At 51.2% G+C, this 20,956-nt stretch overlaps 1 protein-coding gene across 1 annotated transcript in view; it reads right to left on the minus strand.

Moving 5' to 3' along the window:
• Nucleotides 1-1,529: 1,529 nt before the first annotated feature.
• Gpr107 (G protein-coupled receptor 107) overlaps nt 1,530-20,956 on the minus strand; it is a 66,504-nt gene continuing 47,077 nt past the window's right edge. The window contains exons 15-18 of the mRNA XM_021149672.3: nt 12,489-12,538; nt 11,070-11,153; nt 9,600-9,721; nt 1,530-5,732 (exon numbers count right to left, since the gene is read on the minus strand). Of these exons, the coding sequence (XP_021005331.1) occupies nt 5,636-5,732; nt 9,600-9,721; nt 11,070-11,153; nt 12,489-12,538 (353 nt within the window). The 3' untranslated portion in view covers nt 1,530-5,635. The remainder of the gene's footprint in view (nt 5,733-9,599; nt 9,722-11,069; nt 11,154-12,488; nt 12,539-20,956) is intronic.

Raw genomic sequence — 20,956 nt, forward strand, 5'->3', positions numbered from 1 at the left:
GGTTCAAGCCCCAGCTAGACATCACCCCTGGATTAAAAGTTCTGATCACAGCTGTTGTCAAAAGCATCACCAAAGACAGTCTGATCCACCCTGCCTGGCACTGCTAGGAAGCACAGTCAGTCCCCAAAGACCTCCAGAACCACAAACTCTAGACCCAATGGGGCTCTTGGTACTCCTGGAAAATCGGATGGCTAGATTTCCCAACCCCAGGGTCACTACTCTGTCATTCTTAGCTGCCCCTACCTCAGCACTCTCTCCTGGAGTCTTGTAGAGTCAGTCCCTCCTTTTCATCCCTTGCTCTAGACACCTTTACAAACCCAAAGTCACTGACAAGGGTTATAGTGGGGCCACTGTGGAGCAAACATGACACTGTTAGCTAATAGACACATACTCTGAGGCTCTGTAAAGCACAAGGCATGTTTATCATTACTGCAACTGCACAGCAGAAGCCAGAAGCCCCACTCAAGCCGGGCTGGGCTCCACTAGCTTCCTCCAAGCAGACACGGGCTTAGCTGCTGACTGGGCGGCATGTGAGCAGTGTCACATAGCTTTCTTCAGGTTCCATGGTATGCAGAGACCAGGCTTTGGATGGAAGTCACACAATCAGCAGCTCCCTGAGTGCCCCCTGCCTCCCAGAATCTCTGAGTAGGGAAGGAGTCTGTGGTGAGGCAGCTGGAAATGGGAGATGAACGTTATACCTGGGGTAAGGCCTCAGCACCACACTCTTATACTTGGAAGTGTGCACTTCCTTTTTTATGGGTAGCGTTGTGCACGAGCAGGCCCAGCTTGACACAGTGTCCTCTCTAACTCTCAGCTGTGTTCTGAGGTAGGGTCTCTCACAGGACCCAGGGCACACTGGCCAGCTAGAGTGGCTTTTATGTGGGTGCTGAGGATCCAAACTCAATGTGCCACGCCTGTGTGGCTGGCACCTCGCCCACAGAGCTACTTCTCCAGCCCAGAGTCTGCCAACCTAAAGCGTTCCTAGTGAAGGGGTCAGAGATGAATGACTTACCTGAATGTCTGATTCCCTCAGGGACAACCCTATTGGATACCCAGGAAGCCTGTTTCAGTGGGGGCTTAGCCCCGGATCTCTGCTGTCATATCCTGAGGTGGCAGCAGGACTGGGTCCTGACCTGGATCTCCTATGACCACACATCAGCGGTGTGCACTGGTACCACAGGCCTGGTAGTCAGGCTTCACCAGGTGGGGCTACTGTCAGTGAGAGTGGGTGGCAGGCAGCCAGCTGATTTAATGAGCACAGATAATAAGGAATTACAGCAGTTCTCAACCTGTGGGTCACGACCTCTTTGGGGGAATCAAATGAGCCTTCCAAGGAGATTGCCTAAGACCATCTGTATATCAGATATTTACATTACAATTCATAAGAGTATCAAAGCTACAGTTAAGAAGTAGCAACAAAAGCAATTCCATGGTTTGTGGTCACCACAACATGAGGAACTGTATGAACACTGAATTTTGAGGAGGAAGCTAGGCAGTGCCTGGGTTTCCCTAGGACCACAGACACAAGCTTCCACATGGAATCTTTATTGGGCGTATTTGCTTTGCAGTGAAGTGCCTCCATACAGTGGCCAGTCCTGAGCACATCTAAATCCCATGCTTGGAAATATTTCAGTGATTAATGTTAAACATTACTAAGTGGTCCCCAGCCCCTGCACCCCAACCTGAGTAAGGCATACAGGCCAGACGACCTCCTGCAGGTGACACCTCTGGGTTCAGTCTGACAATTATTTGGGTCATCTAGGAAAGCTGTTTAGGGACGGAAGAGTCCCTTCATGTGGACAGGCTTTCCAGGCCCAGCAGCAGGACACAGCGCTTGGATGCTAAGAAGACTGGCCCTCCAGTTCCCTCCCCATCCACTGCACCTCAACTCCAAATGAGCATCCTGTCTCAGAAATGTGTCTGCCTCACTCTGCTCTGTATGCCTTCACCACAGGAGCCTGTGTGCCTTCACCACTGGCCAGGATCAAGTCTCTCTGTGGTCAAAATCATACCAGGTCCTGACATGCCAGTCATGACCACATCTGCTCCCAAGCTTTTTCTGTCTGTCCCTCTTTATAGTGTAGGGAAGCAGGCAGGAGGTCCCTGACCAGGCAGAGCGTCACCTAAATGTATGATGCTTTTTTTTTTTTCTGTATACAGGGTTTCTCTGTATAGCTCTGGCTGTCCTGGAACTCAGAAATCCGCCTGCCTCTGTCTCCCGAGTGCTGGGATTAAAGGCGTGTGCAACCACACCCGGCTTTGTATGATACTTTTAAAGCACAAAACAAACACACCTCTATGGGACAGACAAGGCCTTGGAGGAACTGGGAAACTCCTTGGCCTGTGAACACATTCTAGGTGGTACAGGTATGAGGGGCACTCCTGTGAATGTTTTTACAGAATCTTGCCGGGGCAGCCTCAGGAAAGGAGGAACAAAAGGCAGACCTTTGAGAACACTAGTCTGCTCTAAATAGCTGAGAGGGTGAATAAAGTCCTCACAGAGCCCTAGACAGGAAAGGCGGCAGCAGTGGGCAGCGCAGGCCCCTGAGGAGCACACGGTGAGTGCTGAAGCTGGGGCAGGTCAGCATGTGAGCTCAGGTGGGTGATGGAACGTGGGAACAAGGCTGGGGGGTAGGCTAGAGTCTTCCTTTGAGGACCAGCAGCTTGGCAGAGCGAGGTTGTCCTTCTGGGTGTGTGGAAATGGGCCAGCAACCGCATCAGACTAATGCTTCCTCAAGGACCACGCTTTGGGATGTGGGTGGGGGGTGGCCAGGGGCCACTGAAAATGAACACAGAGATTGCTGATGGGCTTCCCGTTCTGCAAAGACTTGCTTTAGACTCCACTCCAAGAGCCAGACAGGCATTGCGGTGTGCGGAGATCACCATGTGGTCAGAGCAGCAATACAGAGTGAGTTTGCATAGTTTGCACTCTCTTGATAAAATACTCCCTGGTTTAGAAAATACATTCTGCACGCAGCTGCAGGCAGCCAATGCTGCAGTGCACCAGCCTGCGGCTGAGTATGCCAGAGAGGCCAGGGAGTCAGTGGCAAAGCAGGAGGGAGTGTGGGGAGCGAGGGAGAGAGAAAAGGAGGGGGCACGAGGGAAGGAGAGGGATGAGAGGAGGACACGAGGACCAAGGGAAGCAGAAATTCTGCGAGCACTTCAGGAGTTGGGCAGCCCTGGCTGGCAGCACAGGTGAGGGCTAGAGTGGGGACACTTAGGTATTTACTCTGAAGTGGTTTTTGAAGAACTGAAGACTCAGGCTTGATGTGACCTGGAGTGAGCTGCTCCTCTATCTAGAGAGAATGAAGCCCAGGCAGGCTCAACATTAGACTATGCTCTGCTATTCAAACATGAGAGGCTGAGTCCTGTTAGAGCCAGAATTCAGAATTGAACACTTGCTCCTGTTGTCCAAGAAATAATTATCTACCACACTTTATTAAATGTCACAGCCCACAGCTTCCAGTCCACAGCACTCTCAAAAAAAGTATGGATACCTCACGCAGGCAGAAGGGGGGAGAGACACAGAGCAGAGCTATTAATACCAGAGTGGCAGTGCAATGCACACCCCGTTTTTGCTCAGCCCCTCCAACACATGGGCTTTACCATTGAAACAGGGCTGTGTGAAGCCAGGTGGGCTAAGACTCAAGGCTGCAGAGGGCAGCTCGTGAGCTGGGGCGACTGGACTAGCAATCAGACTCCTCTACCCAAGGACACCGTGGAATGCTGGCTCACAGCTCTCAAGTGATGGAGACGATACACTTACAGTGCAGGATAAAGGGCTGGAAGCTTTCCTTTCCACAGCCTGGGCACCAGGCCAGTCTTCCCAGCCTTAGGTTAGGCTTCTAATTCCCCCGCCATGCCTGGCTTCCCACCTACAGCAGTTCCAGGGCAAGACTTGGGAGCACACTGCTGTAGCACACCTCCCAGCCCTTGCACCCATGCCCTGGAAGGAGCAGGCTGTCCCCCTACACCAGCTCAGCTGTGCACCAAGAGAGCTCTGTGGGCTGGGTGGTACAACTTCTCCCCTCTGGCTCTCCTAAAACCCAGCAAGTAAAACGAGGCCCCTTTCAAAAAGACCCTGCCCTCTGAGAGGCAGGCTGTGGCGTAGATGTCACCACAGGAACACTCCAGCTTCTGCAGTGCTGGAGGACTGCTTACGTGCAGAAAACAAAGCACCAATCCCCCGACTGCTCGACAACTCCCTTCCCACCACATACTTTAAACAAGTATAAACAAAACAAACAAACAAACAAACAAACAAACAAACAAACAAAAGGAACTAGGAGGAAGAGGTCCCTTAAATAGATTCTTCAGGCCTGTCGGAACACCTGTGGTAGGGACGGACCTGCTAGGGCAGCACAAGCAGCGGCTTCTCACTGGTGACTTAGGTCTTGGGCTGGGGGTGTGGAGACAGACACACTGTCTTCAGGACAGAGATCTTCTGCACTGGGAGGTAGAGTAACTCACCCTAGGAAGTGCTTGTTCCTTGAAGGTGTGACTCACCTGCAAGTCCTGGGCACTAAGCGGCTCTGAGGTGCTGAGCTGGTCTCCTGTGACCTCGTCACATGCCTTCTGCAGGCAGCCGCTGGTGTTCCTGCCCAAGTTCTGAGCAGATCTGGCTGTTTCAGGTCTCTGAGCATGAGTGGCTCAAAGACACTCACTCCCTTCACGCATGCTTGGACTACGTAGTTGAGGCTCAGAGGTCCTGCCTGGCCCATGCAAGCTGTGGAAGGATGCTTACCTAAGCGTTCGTTTAGACACTACCCTTTCTGTCCTCAGCTGCTCCTTCAGGAAAGTTCTGTTTTCTCTGATTCGGATCAGAAGACACAGGTGGAAGGAGAGGAAGCCAGGCGGCTGCTCTGGGCAGGCAGGGGGATGGAGTCAGGAGAGCCAGCTGGAGCACACTTCTGGAGCTCCAAGGCCTTTCTCCCTTCAGCCAGCTGTGTACTGGGTCCTCCCTGCTGGCCTCTAGCACCACTGGTGTAGGTCACATCAGGGTGGGGACATTTAGAGTGGTGCTTGGGGACCAGTGGCCCTCCCTGGACAGGTGTCATGCCACCTAGGGTGTCTATTTGGCTATCTAGAAGAATTTCATTCATTTCTGTTGTTCTTGTTCCCAAAGGCTGACAATCCCTTTCTCATGCCCTTGGTAGATATCTGTCTAGTTCCCAAAGTAAATTCTTCTCCCCCCACCCTGGTGCTAGGAATTGAACCCAAAGCCTTATAAACTGCTAGGCTGAGCAGCGAGTCACACCCTCCCCAGCCTCCACAGCACTGTGACCAGCGCAGACCCGCTCCCCCACCCCATAGCCTTTCTGAGTAGCAGCCACAGGGCTCCTTGGCACAGACCCAGGCTCCCAATTAGCAAGGTAAATCAGACTCCAGTTCTTTACTCCCCCTCTAAGCCCCCTCCCGCCCTCACTGAGGGCAGTCCTAGCTGCCTGTAGCCCACACCACAATCCAGATCCTAAGAGTACAAAAATGTGTGTCCGTGGCACTCCCTCGGTATGAGCGCTCAGCGCCCGCTGGAGTGTCACTGCTGGGAGATGCCATCGTTCTGTCAGGAACGCGCTTGCTCACTGCTTGGCTATGAATAAGCTAGTTTCATTGACAGCAGTCCTCAGCCCTGCTGTCATGCGGTGCCTTCCCAGCTGCCCTGGGGCTCCACAGCACCGTTGCTCACTTTCTTCACCTTCTTCATATTCTCCATTACACCCGATGTCGTCACTCTGAAAAAGAAAAGCCAAAGTGTCAGGTGACTCAGAGTCCTACAGTAGGGAACTCTAGGCTAAGGTGGGGACCTGGCCTTCCCTCACAGCTGTGTGCTACTGGCTAGGCCACTTGACCTTTCTGAGCCTAATTCTTACCTTCCAAGAAAAATATTCCCCACATGCCCGATCAAGTTGTCCTCACTGCCAGCATTAATTTCCCTGCAGTGGCCAGAGACTTGAGGCCACACTCAGGTCAGCATCGGGGTTACAGGTATTCAGGAAAGATGACTAACTAGTGGGGCAGACACAGACATTCCCAAGGCACTGGAGAGAAGCACAGGCTTGGTGTTCAAAACTCTGCCTGCTAAGTAAGGACAGTTAACACTACTTCCTCGAGGTCTGCTCTTCCTTCCCCAGCCATTCCAAGAAGCCCTTAGGTTCTCTCCAGGCTGCTGCTGCCTGCCCCAGCTCTTTCCACAATGACCCTACCCACGCTCTCCCTGCCCCTCCCCTAGCTGCCAGTTCAATGCCACCTTTCCCTCGTGTTTCCAAGCTCTGTGCCCACCTGCACTGCTGGGCTGGGCTGCTGCTCTCAACCTGCTAGTGGTTGTGGCTCCCCTCTGATCTCACGAGCTCTCTAGGGTGACCCTGCAGCCCTGAGAATGTGCAGAAGGGGGAAGGCAAGAGAGCAGCCCGTAGACTAGGGCAGTGGTACCAAGATGGACAGCTGAGACACAAGGCTGGGCCCATGAGATGTTCAACCACTCTCTGAGGACAGGGAAGAAGGGTGGCCTAGCCATGAAGTGCAGCTCCATCAGGCTACAAACCCTGCAAACACACACTATCTGCCCAGTAGCCTGGACCACAGTCACTAGCGTGTTCTCACAGCCTGTGCAGGAAGGAACTCTAGAAAACTCACGTTAAGAGATGGCCACTGGGACAGAGGGGGCCGGGGGGAGCTGCAGCTCTGTGGATCCAGTGACAGGCTCTGGAGCCTCCCGGGTCATAGGTGGGAAGTGAGACTTCTTGGGGGCCTCAGTTCCTAAGCTGTGAGCAGCATGGCCCACAGGGCCAGCCAATAGTGTATCAAGGACAGAAAGGTGCTGGGGACCCATACTGCCTTCACTTATATCTGTCCTTCTTCCCTGCTTTACAGAGCCCCACATCTTCCCAAACCCAAAGTACAGAAAGAATACAGCTCCTCAGCCGGGCGTGGTGGCGCACGCCTTTAATCCCAGCACTCGGGAGGCAGAGGCAGGCGGATTTCTGAGTTCGAGGCCAGCCTAGTCTACAAAGTGAGTGCCAGGACAGCCAGGACTACACAGAGAAACCCTGTCTCGAAAAACCAAAAAAAAAAAAAAAAAAAAAAGAATACAGCTCCTCATTTAGCTTGGCTAAAGCTGTCCATGACACGTCTATTTCTTTGCCTAATACATACTTGGAGGGGTCTACTGTGAGAGGCCTCAGTAAGAGGATCCCGGGCATCTGATTCTCCTGGATTCTCCTGACTCCCCTGTGGAATAGGAGCCTGGGGAGACTTGGAGCCCTCTCTACCCTCCCCACCTCCCAGGTCAGAAACAATCAGAGAGTAAGTGTGTGCAGCGTGGCTGACACGACCAAGGCTGGCCGGGTCAGTGAAACAGCTCCCGATACTTTTCAACTTACTGTTTTTGTTTTACAATGAAGTTTGCAACCAAAATTGGTAGGCCCAAAGAGAGATGTAAAAGAAACAGGAAGGGAATGCAAGCCCCTAGGCTCCTAGGCTGAACAGAAAGCCATTTGACAGCCACGCAGGCTCCACAGGCACGCTGGGCCAGCACAAGGATGGAAGCCGGTCCCTGACGTTGGCTCCCAAGCAGAGGAGCAGAGACAATGGAATGACCTGGGGCCTGGACACACCCTCAGGGCTTGTCAGAAAGGCCTTGGACTTGCTCTGAGGGTGTGTAAGAGGGCAGAGGGCACAGGGCAGAGTTCTTGTACATGCTGGAGTGTCTTTTGTGGTGGGATCAGACCTAGTGGCTGATGCTTTACAGAGCTAAAGACCTTCTGAGCCAGGCTCTGCTTGCCTCTGGGACGAGTTATCTCTGGAGGACTTGAGAGGTGCCATCAAGAAGGCACTCCACAGCCCCAGCTGTTGCACCATTTGCCTGTCTGAGAGCCATAGTAAGCCCACTGCTCACTACAGGAGGGTACCGCTGGCAGCAGGCAGCAGGCCCATGAGGGTCTATTCCGCCTTCACATCTTCTCACTCTCCAGAGCTTTCAACAGCTTTTGTCCGCCTCTTTCCCTCACTCCTTCCTTAGTGCTAGAGATGGGACCAGAGTCTTGTATACATTAGATGAGGTCTCTGTCCTGGGTTCAGCCCCCCGTCCCCCCTGCCCCAGTATCCTTACTGAGCTAAGGCACCTGGCCTCCATCAGTTCCTGAACTCCTGCTTCCTTTCCCCTCAGAGCCCAGACTGCGCTGGGGCTGCCTGCTGGTGCCAGGGCCCTAGATAAGTAACCCTGTGTACCTGCTAAGCACGCAGCCTCTCTGCCATTGGAGCACTCCTGTCACTTCGAGGCTCCATGAAGCCCCAGAGAACACCCAGAATAACCTGGCTCCTTGTCACAGGCGGGTAACTGAGAGCACCAAGGGGTTACTGACATCTCCAACATTTGCCCTGGCCTATGCCTTGCCAAACTGCAGAATGTACCCTGTTTAGTTACGGAGTCTGTGCACCTTCCTCTTCCTTCCTGCCCAGACCTGTGTCATAAAGTTCAACATTCAGACTGATACCAAAGTAAAACTTTCAACACTGCCATGAATGTCAGACACGGTGGCTCACTCTTTTAATCTTAGCACTCGGGAGAGAGACAAGTGTATCTGCGAGTTTCAGGCCAGTTTGATCTATATAGAGTTCCAGGCCATCCATGGCTACATAGTGAGACCCTGTCTCAAAAAAATAAACCACTGCCATGGATCAACCCGCCCCCCCTGCCCAAGGCACAATGGAAGATGGTGAGCACAGCTCCCGCAGGGGCACTCCACAGTTCAGCTTAGTGGAGGGCGGCACTGAGCCCAGCCACTCAGCCCCACAGCTGGCACTGCAGGGAAGGGTAGGCTGACTTGGATCTGTAGCCCTTTCTACCTCCACTTGCAATGACTGCTCCCTCTGGCAAAGGCACAGTTGGAGGTCCTCCTGCCTTCCCACTGTGTGGAAAGGGTATTGCTGCATGGGAGTGACTTGCTCAGGGCCCATCCCAGGATCTACCTTGCACACACTGCCCTAGTGGGGCAGCCAGCACCAAGAGCTGCTCTACGAGGTCTGATGTGCCTGGCAGCCCAGCCTGGGTTAACCTCAGCCTTTGAGTTGTGGAGAGGAGAAAGGTAAAAGTGCGGGGCAGTGGGGATCTCGGCCTGAGATCACACACACACACACACACACAGAGCTCAGCTCACTAGAGTCAGAACTGGCAGACAGGTTATGATCCATCTGGAAAACAACTGCCTTCCCTGAACCTCACCCTAAGCCCCATCACTCAGATGCAGGTTGGAGGTGCAGTCTGCTGTCAACCTATGATGACCCAGAAGATGCAATTTCCAAATACCAGGAGCAATGCTTGCAGCCAGAGAGCCCATTTTAAACTGGCCCAGAACACTGGGTCACTGGGAGCTGCTCCAAGGATATATAATAGAGGGTGGTAAGTTCTGATTGTCCCTGACAAGACTGAGCAATGGCTGGCAGACATTGCACTTCAGACTAAGCAAAGCACAGCAGGGGCTGCAGTGTCCACATCCTTCCACTAAGAATAGAGGGGTGCCTCCAAGCTGCAGAGTGCCGAGAGCAGGGCCCTGCATACAATACCATTCAACAGAGGGAGGGAGGGAGGGCGGGCAGCTTACACGGACTCCATCTCCAGGTCATCATCTTCCTGAGACAGCTGCAGGTAGGGGTTATCTGAAGCTGGGCGAAATTTATACCCCGTCAGGACAAAGAACACCAGTGTGGCTGTTTCATCCAGCAGCTGCAAATTTAAAATCCGCCCACAGATAAAAGGATTAGCAACAGCACTCTACAGAAAGCAATGGAACTAAGCAAGCTCATGCCTCTCTCAGTCTCCACATGGTGTTCCAGCAATGCCGCAGCCGCAGTCGCCTGCTCCTGAGCACTTCCTCAGGTCTGTGAGAAGGTCTATGCCAAGATCACAGCCAGAGTAGACACTGGGTGTCTCCATGGGAACCCACTGTTGTTTTTTGTTTTTTGTCTTTTTGTTTTTTTTTTTTTTTTTTTTTTAATGATGAGAGTGTCTTGCTGTGAAACCTAGGCTGGCCTTGAACTTACCACCTTCTGTGTCAGCTTCTCAAATGCTAGAGTGTGCCATCATACTGGTTCATTTTATACCTTCTCCATCCTGTTGTTCTTCCTTTTTTGTTAGTGTTTGTGTGTGTGTATGTACGTATGTGTGTAGTACACTGTGGAGTTGAATGTGGAGGTCAGAGGACAACTAACTTATGGGAGTGCAATTTCTCCTCCCACCATGTGGGTCCTGAGGATCCGACTCAGGTCACCTGTGTTGGCAGCAGGTGCCTTTACCAGATGAGCATTTTTTTTTTTTTCAGAAACAAGAACAAGAGGCTCTAGTAAATTAATCCTGCCTATAAAAAAACCCCAAAAAACCAAAAAACCCTTTTTCTTTATTTTTTTATTTGTGTTAGTGCGTTCCTCTGTTTGACCTCTCAGATGCCAGTGGCTACATAGCCAGAAGAGGGCGCTGGTTCCCTGAGAGCTGGACTCAAAATGCCATGTGTGTCACCCACCCTACACAGCTGCTGGAAACTAAACTCTAGTCCTCTGGAAGAATAGCAAATGCTCTTGACCTTTGAGTCATCTCTCTAGCCCCAAGAACAAAGGTTCGAATGTATATGCAGCCTTGATGACCAGCTCTAGTATCTTACAAAGATAGTTTATAGCTATAATGATCTATTATATATATATATTATTCTAGGCACAAAACCCCAAAAATAAAAACAAAAACAAATCCTTGAAGCCAGGAGGACTGGATTGAAAACCACTCAAACTGCGGCTGAAGGCAAAGGTGGATAAATTCTAATTACACAGGACAAATCTCTCTCTCTCTCTGCTTGAGGCTTTTCTCTTCAAAGACTTAGAATTAATCAATAATGCAATTACATCCAGATTTATCATGTAGCCCAGCAGCTCTTCTGGGCACACAGATCATCCAATCTGGAGAGCAGAGGAGGCAGAAGGTCGTAGTACTCATTCCCAGGAAGGTCAGACACAATCTTAAGCTACACCCCAAGATGTGGTCCTCAGACATAAATTCTCCAAACTGTCCCCTAAGAGCAGCAGACCTGGTAGAGCCACTTCCACTGGAATGGAACAGCAAACTTGAGAAGGAAGGCGATGATCCTGGTAAAGTAGATGTAGCACACAATCTACAGGAAAGAGGAAAGCAGAAATTAGAGCGCCACGTTCTGCCACTGAATAACTGCAAAGCAGGAAACAGTCACCCGACGGAATAGATGTGGCCCGAAGCCCTGGTTATGCATGTCTTCTTACTCTTGGTGGCTAAGACACTGACCACACCCTCCTGGGAGGCTAGCTCCTTTGGTATGGCTGTTCTGTTTCTTGCCACTCACATTCAGGTCTTCCTTCCATCTCCAAGGGCACTCTTGTCACCCCAGGCTTGGGGGCAGTTCCTAGCAGCTATAGAAAAACGGTCACATGGGAAACACGCAGATACAGTGAGCAGCTGAGTCTCACACTCCAGGACATACTGAACCATACACTCTAACCTGTTAACACCTTCCTCTGGCCACCCTGTGACAAGGTCTCAGTAAGCTGGCCAGGAGACCACACAGAACACTAGACCAGGCTGGGGTCTCCTCTGCATCGTCATAGGCATCAGGAAATGCTCTGTGACACCTGTTGTGACAGATGCTACAAGCCCACGTCAACAGAACAGACAACGTGAGAAGGAGAGCGAACAGGCACAAGAACACCAGCTAGATGGAGGTCTGTCCTGCTTTCCTACTGCTGCCTCTAACATTTGAACGTTTGTTTGCTTGGGCAGAGCTGTCAAGCTTCCTTGTGGGAGTCAAGGGAACACTGGGAGATTATACTCTGTGCTCACGCCACAGAGCTTTGTGTCCATCACTGACTTGCTGGATGCAATGGTGCAGGCCTTTAATCCCAGTACTTCGGAGCCAGGGGCAATGGGTCAAGGTTAGCCAGGGCTACACAGTGAGGCCCTTTCTTAAACAAAAAACCAAAACCAAACATCCCCAAACAAAACCAACCTCAATTTTCTGTTTTTAAAGGACACATCCCTAGAACAAAACTAGTTTCCTGCCTGGTAACTGGAGAGAGTGGTGCAGACTCAGTGGCTTTCTGTGGGGGCCTGTAGAAGAGCACAAGGGTGCACCCAACATCCCTAAGTGGGCAGAAAAGGCAAGCTGAGGAATGACTAGGTCTGGCCTAGGCCTAGAGGTGCCCTTGGGGATCAAACACTACCCTGGCCTCCATACAAGGGTCTGAGCCATTTCCATGGCTCCTGCTTGTGAGTGAGTGATCTGCTACTTTTGTACGAAGTTAAAGCTACTTCTAACAGGCTCAGAGCAACCCACATTTTTCATTCCCACTTTCAGAGAAGCGATGTGAGATTGTGAGGCAGCTGACAGGTCCAGGCACAGTGGCTGCCGCTGTCACCAGGTCTGCTCACTGATCTCATTTACAGTTTTAGGGGTTTGTTTGTTTTGGTTTCTACTCACCAAGACGTAGTAATGTCTGAAAAGCCTCAGCTTTGCTAAGTTGATGGCAGCTACAAAGAACAGAATGAAAAGTGTTTTAACTTCCTTTCTTCACCCACTCCGGATCCCTCTGTCCTGCCCGCTAACTCCCAGCCACCCTTTTGGAGACATCATGCCTAAACTTCCTCAATTTTTAACATCTTATTCCATCTATATGGCCACCCCCTCTCTCATGCCATAAGCAGAAGAAATGGAGCAGGTTGAGTACCTGACCAGTGGCATGGTACAATCTCAACTATTTCGGGAGACTCCTCCCTTGGAGATGGGAAGCTATGAGCAGAAACTGGGGCTATGGTTGGGGTCTCGGTATAGACAAGGGCCAGGGCTAACCTCTCCAGCTCTACACTGCAGCTGAGAGGGATAGCTGCCCCCTAATCAGAATCAGCAGCAGGCTGGCATAAATGACCACCCGAGGACCTCCCACAGGAGCAAACTCAATTAGTTCTCAGGTGCAATCCGTTTCGGGCTTCATTCATAGTAAGTCCTTTGAAAGCAGACTCCCTCGTTAAGCCCTACCTTCAAGAACACTCAAGGTCAGCTAAACCAGGACATGCGGCTTCCTGACACTGCCTATGGCTATGAAATATTGATGACCGTAGAGGGTAGCCTGGCTCCCTCCCCATTAGCAACGCTTTCATTCATCATAGCCTTCCTGCAGGAGGCAAATTAATTTTGCTTAATAGCATTCAATTACTGATTCAGTTTAAGAATGGGACTGTGGGTGGCAGACATTCAAATTTCTTCTTCCTCTCCCCTCTGGCTCATGATTTGTGATGATGGTGGTGGTGATGGGGTGGGGAATATGCTTAGGATACCCACAGAAATTCCAGAGATCCTAAATTAGCCAGGTGGTTAACAACTAGAGTTCTGCCAGAGGCCTTCTGAGAGTTTTGAAGTCCAGAGATACATTGTCTTTGTGTGTGTCCTTGTGTGTGTGTGTCCATGTATATGTGTGTACATGCACATACACATGTTCATACAAGCAATAGGAGCAAGTACATACACCCAGTAGGCATGGGGCAATAACTGGCAGATTGCCCAACACTCTCATCTCTCTACAGGTCTGAGAACTGTTTTGTTTGTTTGTTGCTGTTACTGTTGGTTTAACATTAAACTCTCTGGTTCTCACCCTTTGTTCATCCATCAATACTCAGTGAGCAAGTTCTGACTTGCACCAGGCATCGGGTACAAGCAGTGCTCTAGGCAGATGCAGCCTCCTCCCTGCTCTCAGGGACACCCCACTTAGGCACTGGGAGGGGTGCTCCTGAGGACAGATGCTACAGTTGAGACATACTAGGTGAATCAGAGTGTCCTAGGCCTTGGCTTCCATCCACATGCACAGCCCTCCATCTCCTGCCTCCACGACAGGGCCTGTTCTCACCCCACTGCAGCAGAGTAGGCCAAAGCTGGAGGGTACTACAGCCTGCCATCCAGGGCAACCACTAATGCTCTCCCTTCCTATGAGACAGCCTCATGGATGGGCAAGAGAGGGTTCAGCATGCTGGACCTTGAGGACGCTAGTGACAGGGATAGACAGAGAGTAAAGCAAGGTGAAGACACAGACTGTGAACTTGTCCTTTCTGAGTCTAAGGGCCCTGGGGAGTTTTAGGCTGTTACCAAGGTCAGGGCAGCAAGCAGCAAGTTCACCCAGACACTGGTTGGCTGACAAGGGCAGGAACTAAAGAGTCCTACAAGGAACCATGAAGGAAATGAGGAGGCAGACAGCACGGGAAGGACGAGCTGAGGCCCCGCAGGCCTTAGTGGGCTAATCCTGGGGAGTAAGAGCAGGAAGTGACACATGGGCACCCCCTAGCACCACAGGCCACATCAGTCCTGCAGGCTACACAGACACACTGATTTCTGAAGGGAGGCAGGCTACATGCAGCTCTGTAATTGAGCCAGTGTGCCTCACACCCTCACACCACGAGGGTCCACTACAGAACAGCATCATGCTACCCAGCACTCCTAGGGATGACAAACAGGTCCTGGAGAATGTGACGAGCTCTAGGCCATTTCCTAAATCATGATAACATCCTTGCTAATTCCATGACATTACTTAGCACTGAGGCTGGCCTCTCAGGCCCCCGGCTGGGTCTTCCTGCTCTGGGGATTGGGAGAGGGGTGTGGTATGGACCCCGGAGCTACAGTCCTGCTAATTGGTTCTTTCTGGCCACCCCTGACACACTCTGCCCTACACACATGCATTGGAGGAAAGGAGAGCAGGCTGAGCGCAGCTGTATGGCCAGGGTTCAAACCTCAGTTCTGCTGCCTGGTACACATGTGACAGTAAGCAAATCCTCTACCCTCTTGGTCTGGACTTCAATTTGTTCATCTGTTAAGGCAGGAACAAGAATATCTAGCCTTAGGGTTACTGGGATAGCCAGCAGGACAAAGGTGGGCAGCAAATGGCTCGAACTCAGCCCCTGGACACTCTTACAATATTTATCAGACTCCTGTCAGGATTATATGGGGCTAGCCTGCATCGAAGGTAGCACTGTAACTGGTAGAAAGCCAGACTCTAGTAATACTGGAACCCAGGTGAAGCTGGGACTACCAGCACCCAGGCTCTCCTGGAAACAGCCCTGCCGGTCACATGGGACTGATGAGCAGAGGAGGAGCAGCCACAGAGGGGAGGCTCTCAGCATCAGGAGTGTCACAGCCTGGAACCCCAAGCTTCCCTTTCTTCTCTCTCTTCCAAAGACTTCCCAGGAGTCTAGGAGGCTGACAGCTTGCTGCTCCTTGAACCACAGGGAGCTGGTCTCTCATGGGAGTGCAAGCTTGCAGAGGGAGGCTAGGCTGGCTATTTCTGACTAGGCCACGCTGGAGCAGCAAATATGGTCAAAGAATGAGCAGGCAAGAAGGGAAACACTATGACTGGGAGCCAGGAGTCCTCAGTCACACCACTGTAACTCCACGTGCCTGCCCCTGGCCCATGCGTCCTTCTCCTGGCCATGTTCCTCCTCTGGAGGTAAGCCTCGTTAGGGCAGAGGGTCCTGTTCAGTGAACACCAGAGTGGGCCAGAGCTTCATTAGTTGAAGTATTTTGCTTGTTTTTAAGACAGGGTTTCTCTGTGTAGCTCTGGCTGTCCTGGAACTTGGTCTGTAGATCAGGCTGGTCTCTGAACTTAGAGATCTGCCTGCCTCTGCGTGAGCTGGGATTAATGGTGTGTGCTACTACCACCTGGCATAAATTAAAGGATTCTTCTGGAATCTAGCCCCATCCAGCAATAAGCAACATGGCCACAGTCCAGAGCTGCTGGAGCTCCCCGGGGAGGGCACAGGCACTCTTCTTTCCCCCCAAGGAGCCGGGCCACTACGGAGCCTGCAGTTTGGTAGGGCCCCCTTCTTCCTGCACATGGGAAGTGCTGCCGCCCTTCCCCAGACTGCCACCTCCTACCCAGGCATGGTGACAGCTCTTGTGGAGGGCAGCAGGAGCCGCTTCTCACCAGTGGCTCCCCATGGCCCTGGAAATAACCCCACAGTATGCCACACCAGGCAATCCTGAAACTTGGCTGGGGGCTGGCGAGAAGGCTCAGGAGGAAAAAGGTGGCCTGAGTTCAATCCCCAGAACCCATGGAATAAGATGAAAATCAACTCCTTAATAGTGACCCCAGGACCTTCAACAAGAGCTCTATGGCTCACACGTTCCCCCACTCTGGTGCATATTCATGAACATATGTGCACACTCACAAATAGTAAAATAAAAATTAAGGGCCAGTAAGATGGCTCAGCAGGTAAAGGTGATTGCTACCAAACCAGACAATCTGACCCCATCTCCGGGGCCCACACAGGAAAAGAGGACAGATTCAAGAAAGGTACCTGCTGACCATCACGACTACCCAAGCACATGCCACATATGTGCTCATGTATGTACACACATACACACACACACACACACACACACACACACACACACACACAGAGTTTTTTAAAAAATAAATGACATGAAAGGAAGGGGAAGTTAAGGATTCCAGAAGGAGTGGGTGGGTGATAAAAGGGGTGGAAAATGTAATCAAATATACTATAAACATATATGAAAAAAGTACTTCCGAAAGGGGGAGTGGGAAGGTGGCTCTACTGTTAAGAGTGTACGCTGCTCTTGCAGAGGACTCAAGCTTGGTTGTCAGTACCTACATCAGCTGGCTCACAACCGCCTGCAACTCCAATTCCAGGAGACCTGAGCCCATCTTCTGGTCCTCAGGCTCTGCATGCATGTGTATAGCACACCCTAACCCCCATGATATAGAAATAACTTTTTTTCAAAATTATAACAAAACCCCCAAGAAGGCCAGAGACAGATCAGACCTGCTCCCAGCTCATTCCCTTTGACAGTTTCGAAGCTATCCAAACCCACTAAGAACCACCTTGATTGCCACTGTCCATGGAGAGATATAGGCACTGCCATTGCTTCTGCTTCATCTCACAGGCTCCTCTGTGTAGAACGCCACACTGTCAGGGACGTGTCTGGGATGAGTGAACTGGCCTGGCGAAGGTTAGCCATACACAGCCTGTTAAGTGGAGAAGCCAGGCCTCCACTGGAGCCCAAGGCCACTTCCCTCAGCGCCACGCTCTCTCCACATTAGCGAAACGCAAGCCCCAGCTTCTGACCTTCTGACCACTGCCATCGTAGTTCCTGCTGGGGACTGCCAGTGCCATTCTCAGCATGGGCTACTAATTTACAGGGCCCAGGTCAGCTTCTTAAAGTCTTTGCCTCTGTGTAAAGAAAGCCTCAGGCTTAAGACAGTCCACTGGCCTACCACCCACGTCCTGTTCCTCACTGCAGTGCCCAGGCTGAGGGAGGGGTTTTTGCCAAGCAGTGTGATCCCGTCTGCCCATCCTCCCATCTGCATGAGTGGCAGCTCAAAGTCACTCCTGGGGCAGAGGGTCTCCCTGTGCAGGCTAACCCCATCACCTGTCCCTGGGAGCATCGAGAAAGGCCACAGGCCAGAGACCTGAGACAACACTGGCCTTAAAGTGTTAATGGGGCTCTATAGCCTTCAAAAGGAAATCTCACCAACAAACCTCAGACAGTTTGGGGGAGTCAGCAGGGGAAAGAGCTGTAACTGCCAGTGGCTCGGTTCCTCAGAGCACAGGACACTTCCTCTGGAGGCTGTGAAAACTGATCCCAATTCACTCCTACACGCATTTAAAGCAACAGCCCAAGAGAAGTCAGAGGTAAATGAGCTAAACCACTAGGGTATGCATCTTGTTCTGTGCAGACCATAGCATCAGTGACAGAAAGGAAAGTGGGCCAGCAGGACAGGTGGCTCAGGTCTACAGAGGCCCCAGTTTCTTAGGAGGCTGAGAGGAAAATCTAGAGTAGAGAAGTTCAGGACGAGCAACCTGCCTCAATCAATAATAAATCAATTAAAAAGTCCAAAGACCACTGGGCAGGGGAAGCCCGTGCTCCTTTGCCCTTCCTCCTTCCCTCTGACTCCAGAACCCATCATCAGCACTGCTCAAGGAGGGGCCCAAAGGGCTGGTCCAGACTGGCTCTGTCAGCGTCTGCTCTCTCCAGCACACAGTGTACAGCCGAAGTCCATGAGCTAATCAGATGGACACTACAGTAGAGACTGCAGCCAAGCTTGAGCGCATGTCAGTCAACCCCAGGTCTCCAACACAGACACAACCAGCAGTGAGCTAGGACGAAGGTCACATTTATGCTTGCTTGATAACACAGGCGAGACTCTCCAGGTCAGAGACTCTGACCTCCCCGTCTACTGCAGCAGTCCATCGGGAAGCGCGGCCTGCAATCCTGAGACACACCAGCAGCCCTGGACAGAGCAGGCTATTGGGGGAGGGAGGGCAGCTACCATAAAGTGTGCACACTGAGGTGCTGATAATGAAGCAGTGCATCTCAGCCTGTGCTGTGAGAAGTCCCTGGGCTTTGGATTGTGTCTTCCATGACCTTGGAATGGCATTACTTATTAAGTAAGAGATCAGTTATTTCATAGTGTTGGAAGATACAGGTTGGTAGCAATTCAGGAATTTTGAGTGTGTGTCTGAGGTAGGAAAAAAAACTGGTTTTGGTGAATAACATATATTAAATATGCTTGTTTTAATCTGGTGTTATGACATATTCAATCACCCCCTCTGAGCCTTGCTCGAAAGCATGTAGAAGTCCCAGCTGCCCAGGAGCCCCGTGGGAGGGAGGCACCGGCAGACTCTGGGCAGACAATTGCTACACATGAGGTGGTCCTGAGAGGAGAGCAGAACCCTCTGAGGCTTTTCTGGGCACCACTGTGTGCTGCAAGAGAAACAGGCACATTCCAGTGCTCCCACGACAGCACTGGGAAAGAAGGTATCTGCAGGCGGCTGTGAGCATCCAAGGCAGCAGCTCCAGACCTGATGTCCTTAGTGACACAGGGACAAAAGGATGGTGACAAGGCTCTGTGATTAGATCAGGGACTCATTTCTTTGCCTCTTCTCTTAAAAACTCTGCTGTAGGTGGGAGGGTTCTAACAACCAACGCTGAGCAGCAGTGCATATAAAGGTAGGGCAGAGACACAGCCAGGTTGGCCCCTCAGCAGGCAGGCTGTCCCCACAAGTATAGTGGGGAGGTCCCTCTTCTCCTGAGGGCTTCCAGCTGGAGTCTCTAGGCTTCCCTTGGCAACAGCTCTCACTCACTGACCAGAGCATCGTGGCTCCTACTTGGAAAGTGAAAACTAAGACTGGACAAGCCTGCCACGGAAAGACACTAAAGTGAAGGAGCTGGGGAGGATTGTGCTTACAGACCCCTAAAGCCAGAGCTGTTCCTTGTTCAAGGCTATCTGGTTAAGAAGAACAGAGTGTCATCCCACCCTCACCCCCAAGGCCTTAACTAGTCTTTTGTTTTTAAAGATTTATTTATTTATTATATTTAAGTACACTGTAGCTGACTTCAGACACTCCAGAAGAGGGCGTCAGATCTCATTACGGATGGTTGTGAGCCACCATGTGGTTGCTGGGATTTGAACTCAGGACGTTTGGAAGAGCAATCAGTGCTCTTAACCACTGAGTCATCCCTCTAGCCTCCTTAACTAGTTTAGAAAAAATAGAATCCTCAAACGCAACAGTAACTGGTTAAAGAAAAATACTGAGTACAGCTCTGGCCACCAAGTGACCACTTAAAAGCAGCCATGGCTTATGCTCAAGTACAAGGACATGCCAGCAGTCATTACCAGGACATGCCACATGTGGTCTGAGACATGACATCTCTTAGATGTCTAGAGTAGCTGGGATGGCATACTAGGCAGGGCAGGACAGCAGATGTTAGACTCTGTAACCTCTGTGGTTACTCAGCTCTGCCACTGCAGGGCACAGCAAGCCATCAACAGCCATGGCTACTGTCAAGCACAATTCTATTTATAAAAACATGGGGATATAGCTGAGTTGTTAAGGTTGTCTAGTGTGCACAAAGCACTGGGTTTGGTCCTTAGCACCTACAAAAATGGGTGTGGTGGTACAGGCATACAATCCCAACACATGGGATAGAGGCAGAAGAGTCAGAAGTTCAAGGTCAGCCTTGACTATATAGTGAGTCAATGATAGCCTGGGTGCTAGGAGACAGTCTGTCTTCCTTTCTTCCTTCCTTTCTCTTCTCTTCTCTTCTCTTTCTTTCTTTTCTTTCTTTCAAAAAAAAAAGGTTCTCAGCCACCAAGAGCACACTACTCCTACAGAGGATGTAGTTCCCAGCACCCACATTAGGCAGCTACAACACCTTAACTTTAGCTCCAGGGGCATCTGCACTTATGTGCATACCCCACACATGCAGTGCGTGTATGCTCCAATAGCACCTGTCACTCAACTCCCTCTGCTCTGAGCTCCAGAATGGCAACCACTGTGCTCTCAGCTCTCTGCTACATATGTGCAGAATAGATAGGCTGCCATGGGGCTGGCAAGATGGCTCGGCGGATAAGAGCACTGCTGCTCTTCCAAAGATCCTGAGTTCAAATCCCAGCAACCACATGGTAGCTCACAACCACCCGTAATGAGATCTGATGCCCTCGTCTGGAGCATCTGGAGACAGCTATAGTGTACTTATGTACAATAATAAATAAATCTTTTTTATGCAATCTGGAACCCCAGCCCAGGGATGGTGGGTCTTCCCACCTCAACTAACCTTATGTGGATAATCCCTCAGGGATATGCCCTGAGACTTGTTTCCCCGTGATTCTAAGTCTCACAAAGTTGACAGGTTCAACCATCTGTTGAGTGATACCTGGAAAGAGTCAGTGGGGAATTGTCTAGATCAGGCTGGCCTGTGGATGATTATCTCTTGACTGATAGTTGATGCAGGAAGTCCCAACCACTCTAGGAGGAACCATTCCCTAGGCAGGAGGTATAGAACAGTGTAAGTGAGGAGAAAGGTAGCTGAGAACGAGCAAGCAAGAATCTATGTGGGGCCGTTGAGATGGCTCAGTGGTTAAGAGCACCAACTGCTCTTCCAAA

Source organism: Mus caroli, unplaced genomic scaffold (genome assembly GCF_978045245.1).
Source record: "Mus caroli unplaced genomic scaffold, Mus_caroli_1 scaffold_2, whole genome shotgun sequence".
Classification (NCBI taxonomy): Eukaryota; Metazoa; Chordata; class Mammalia; order Rodentia; family Muridae; genus Mus; species Mus caroli.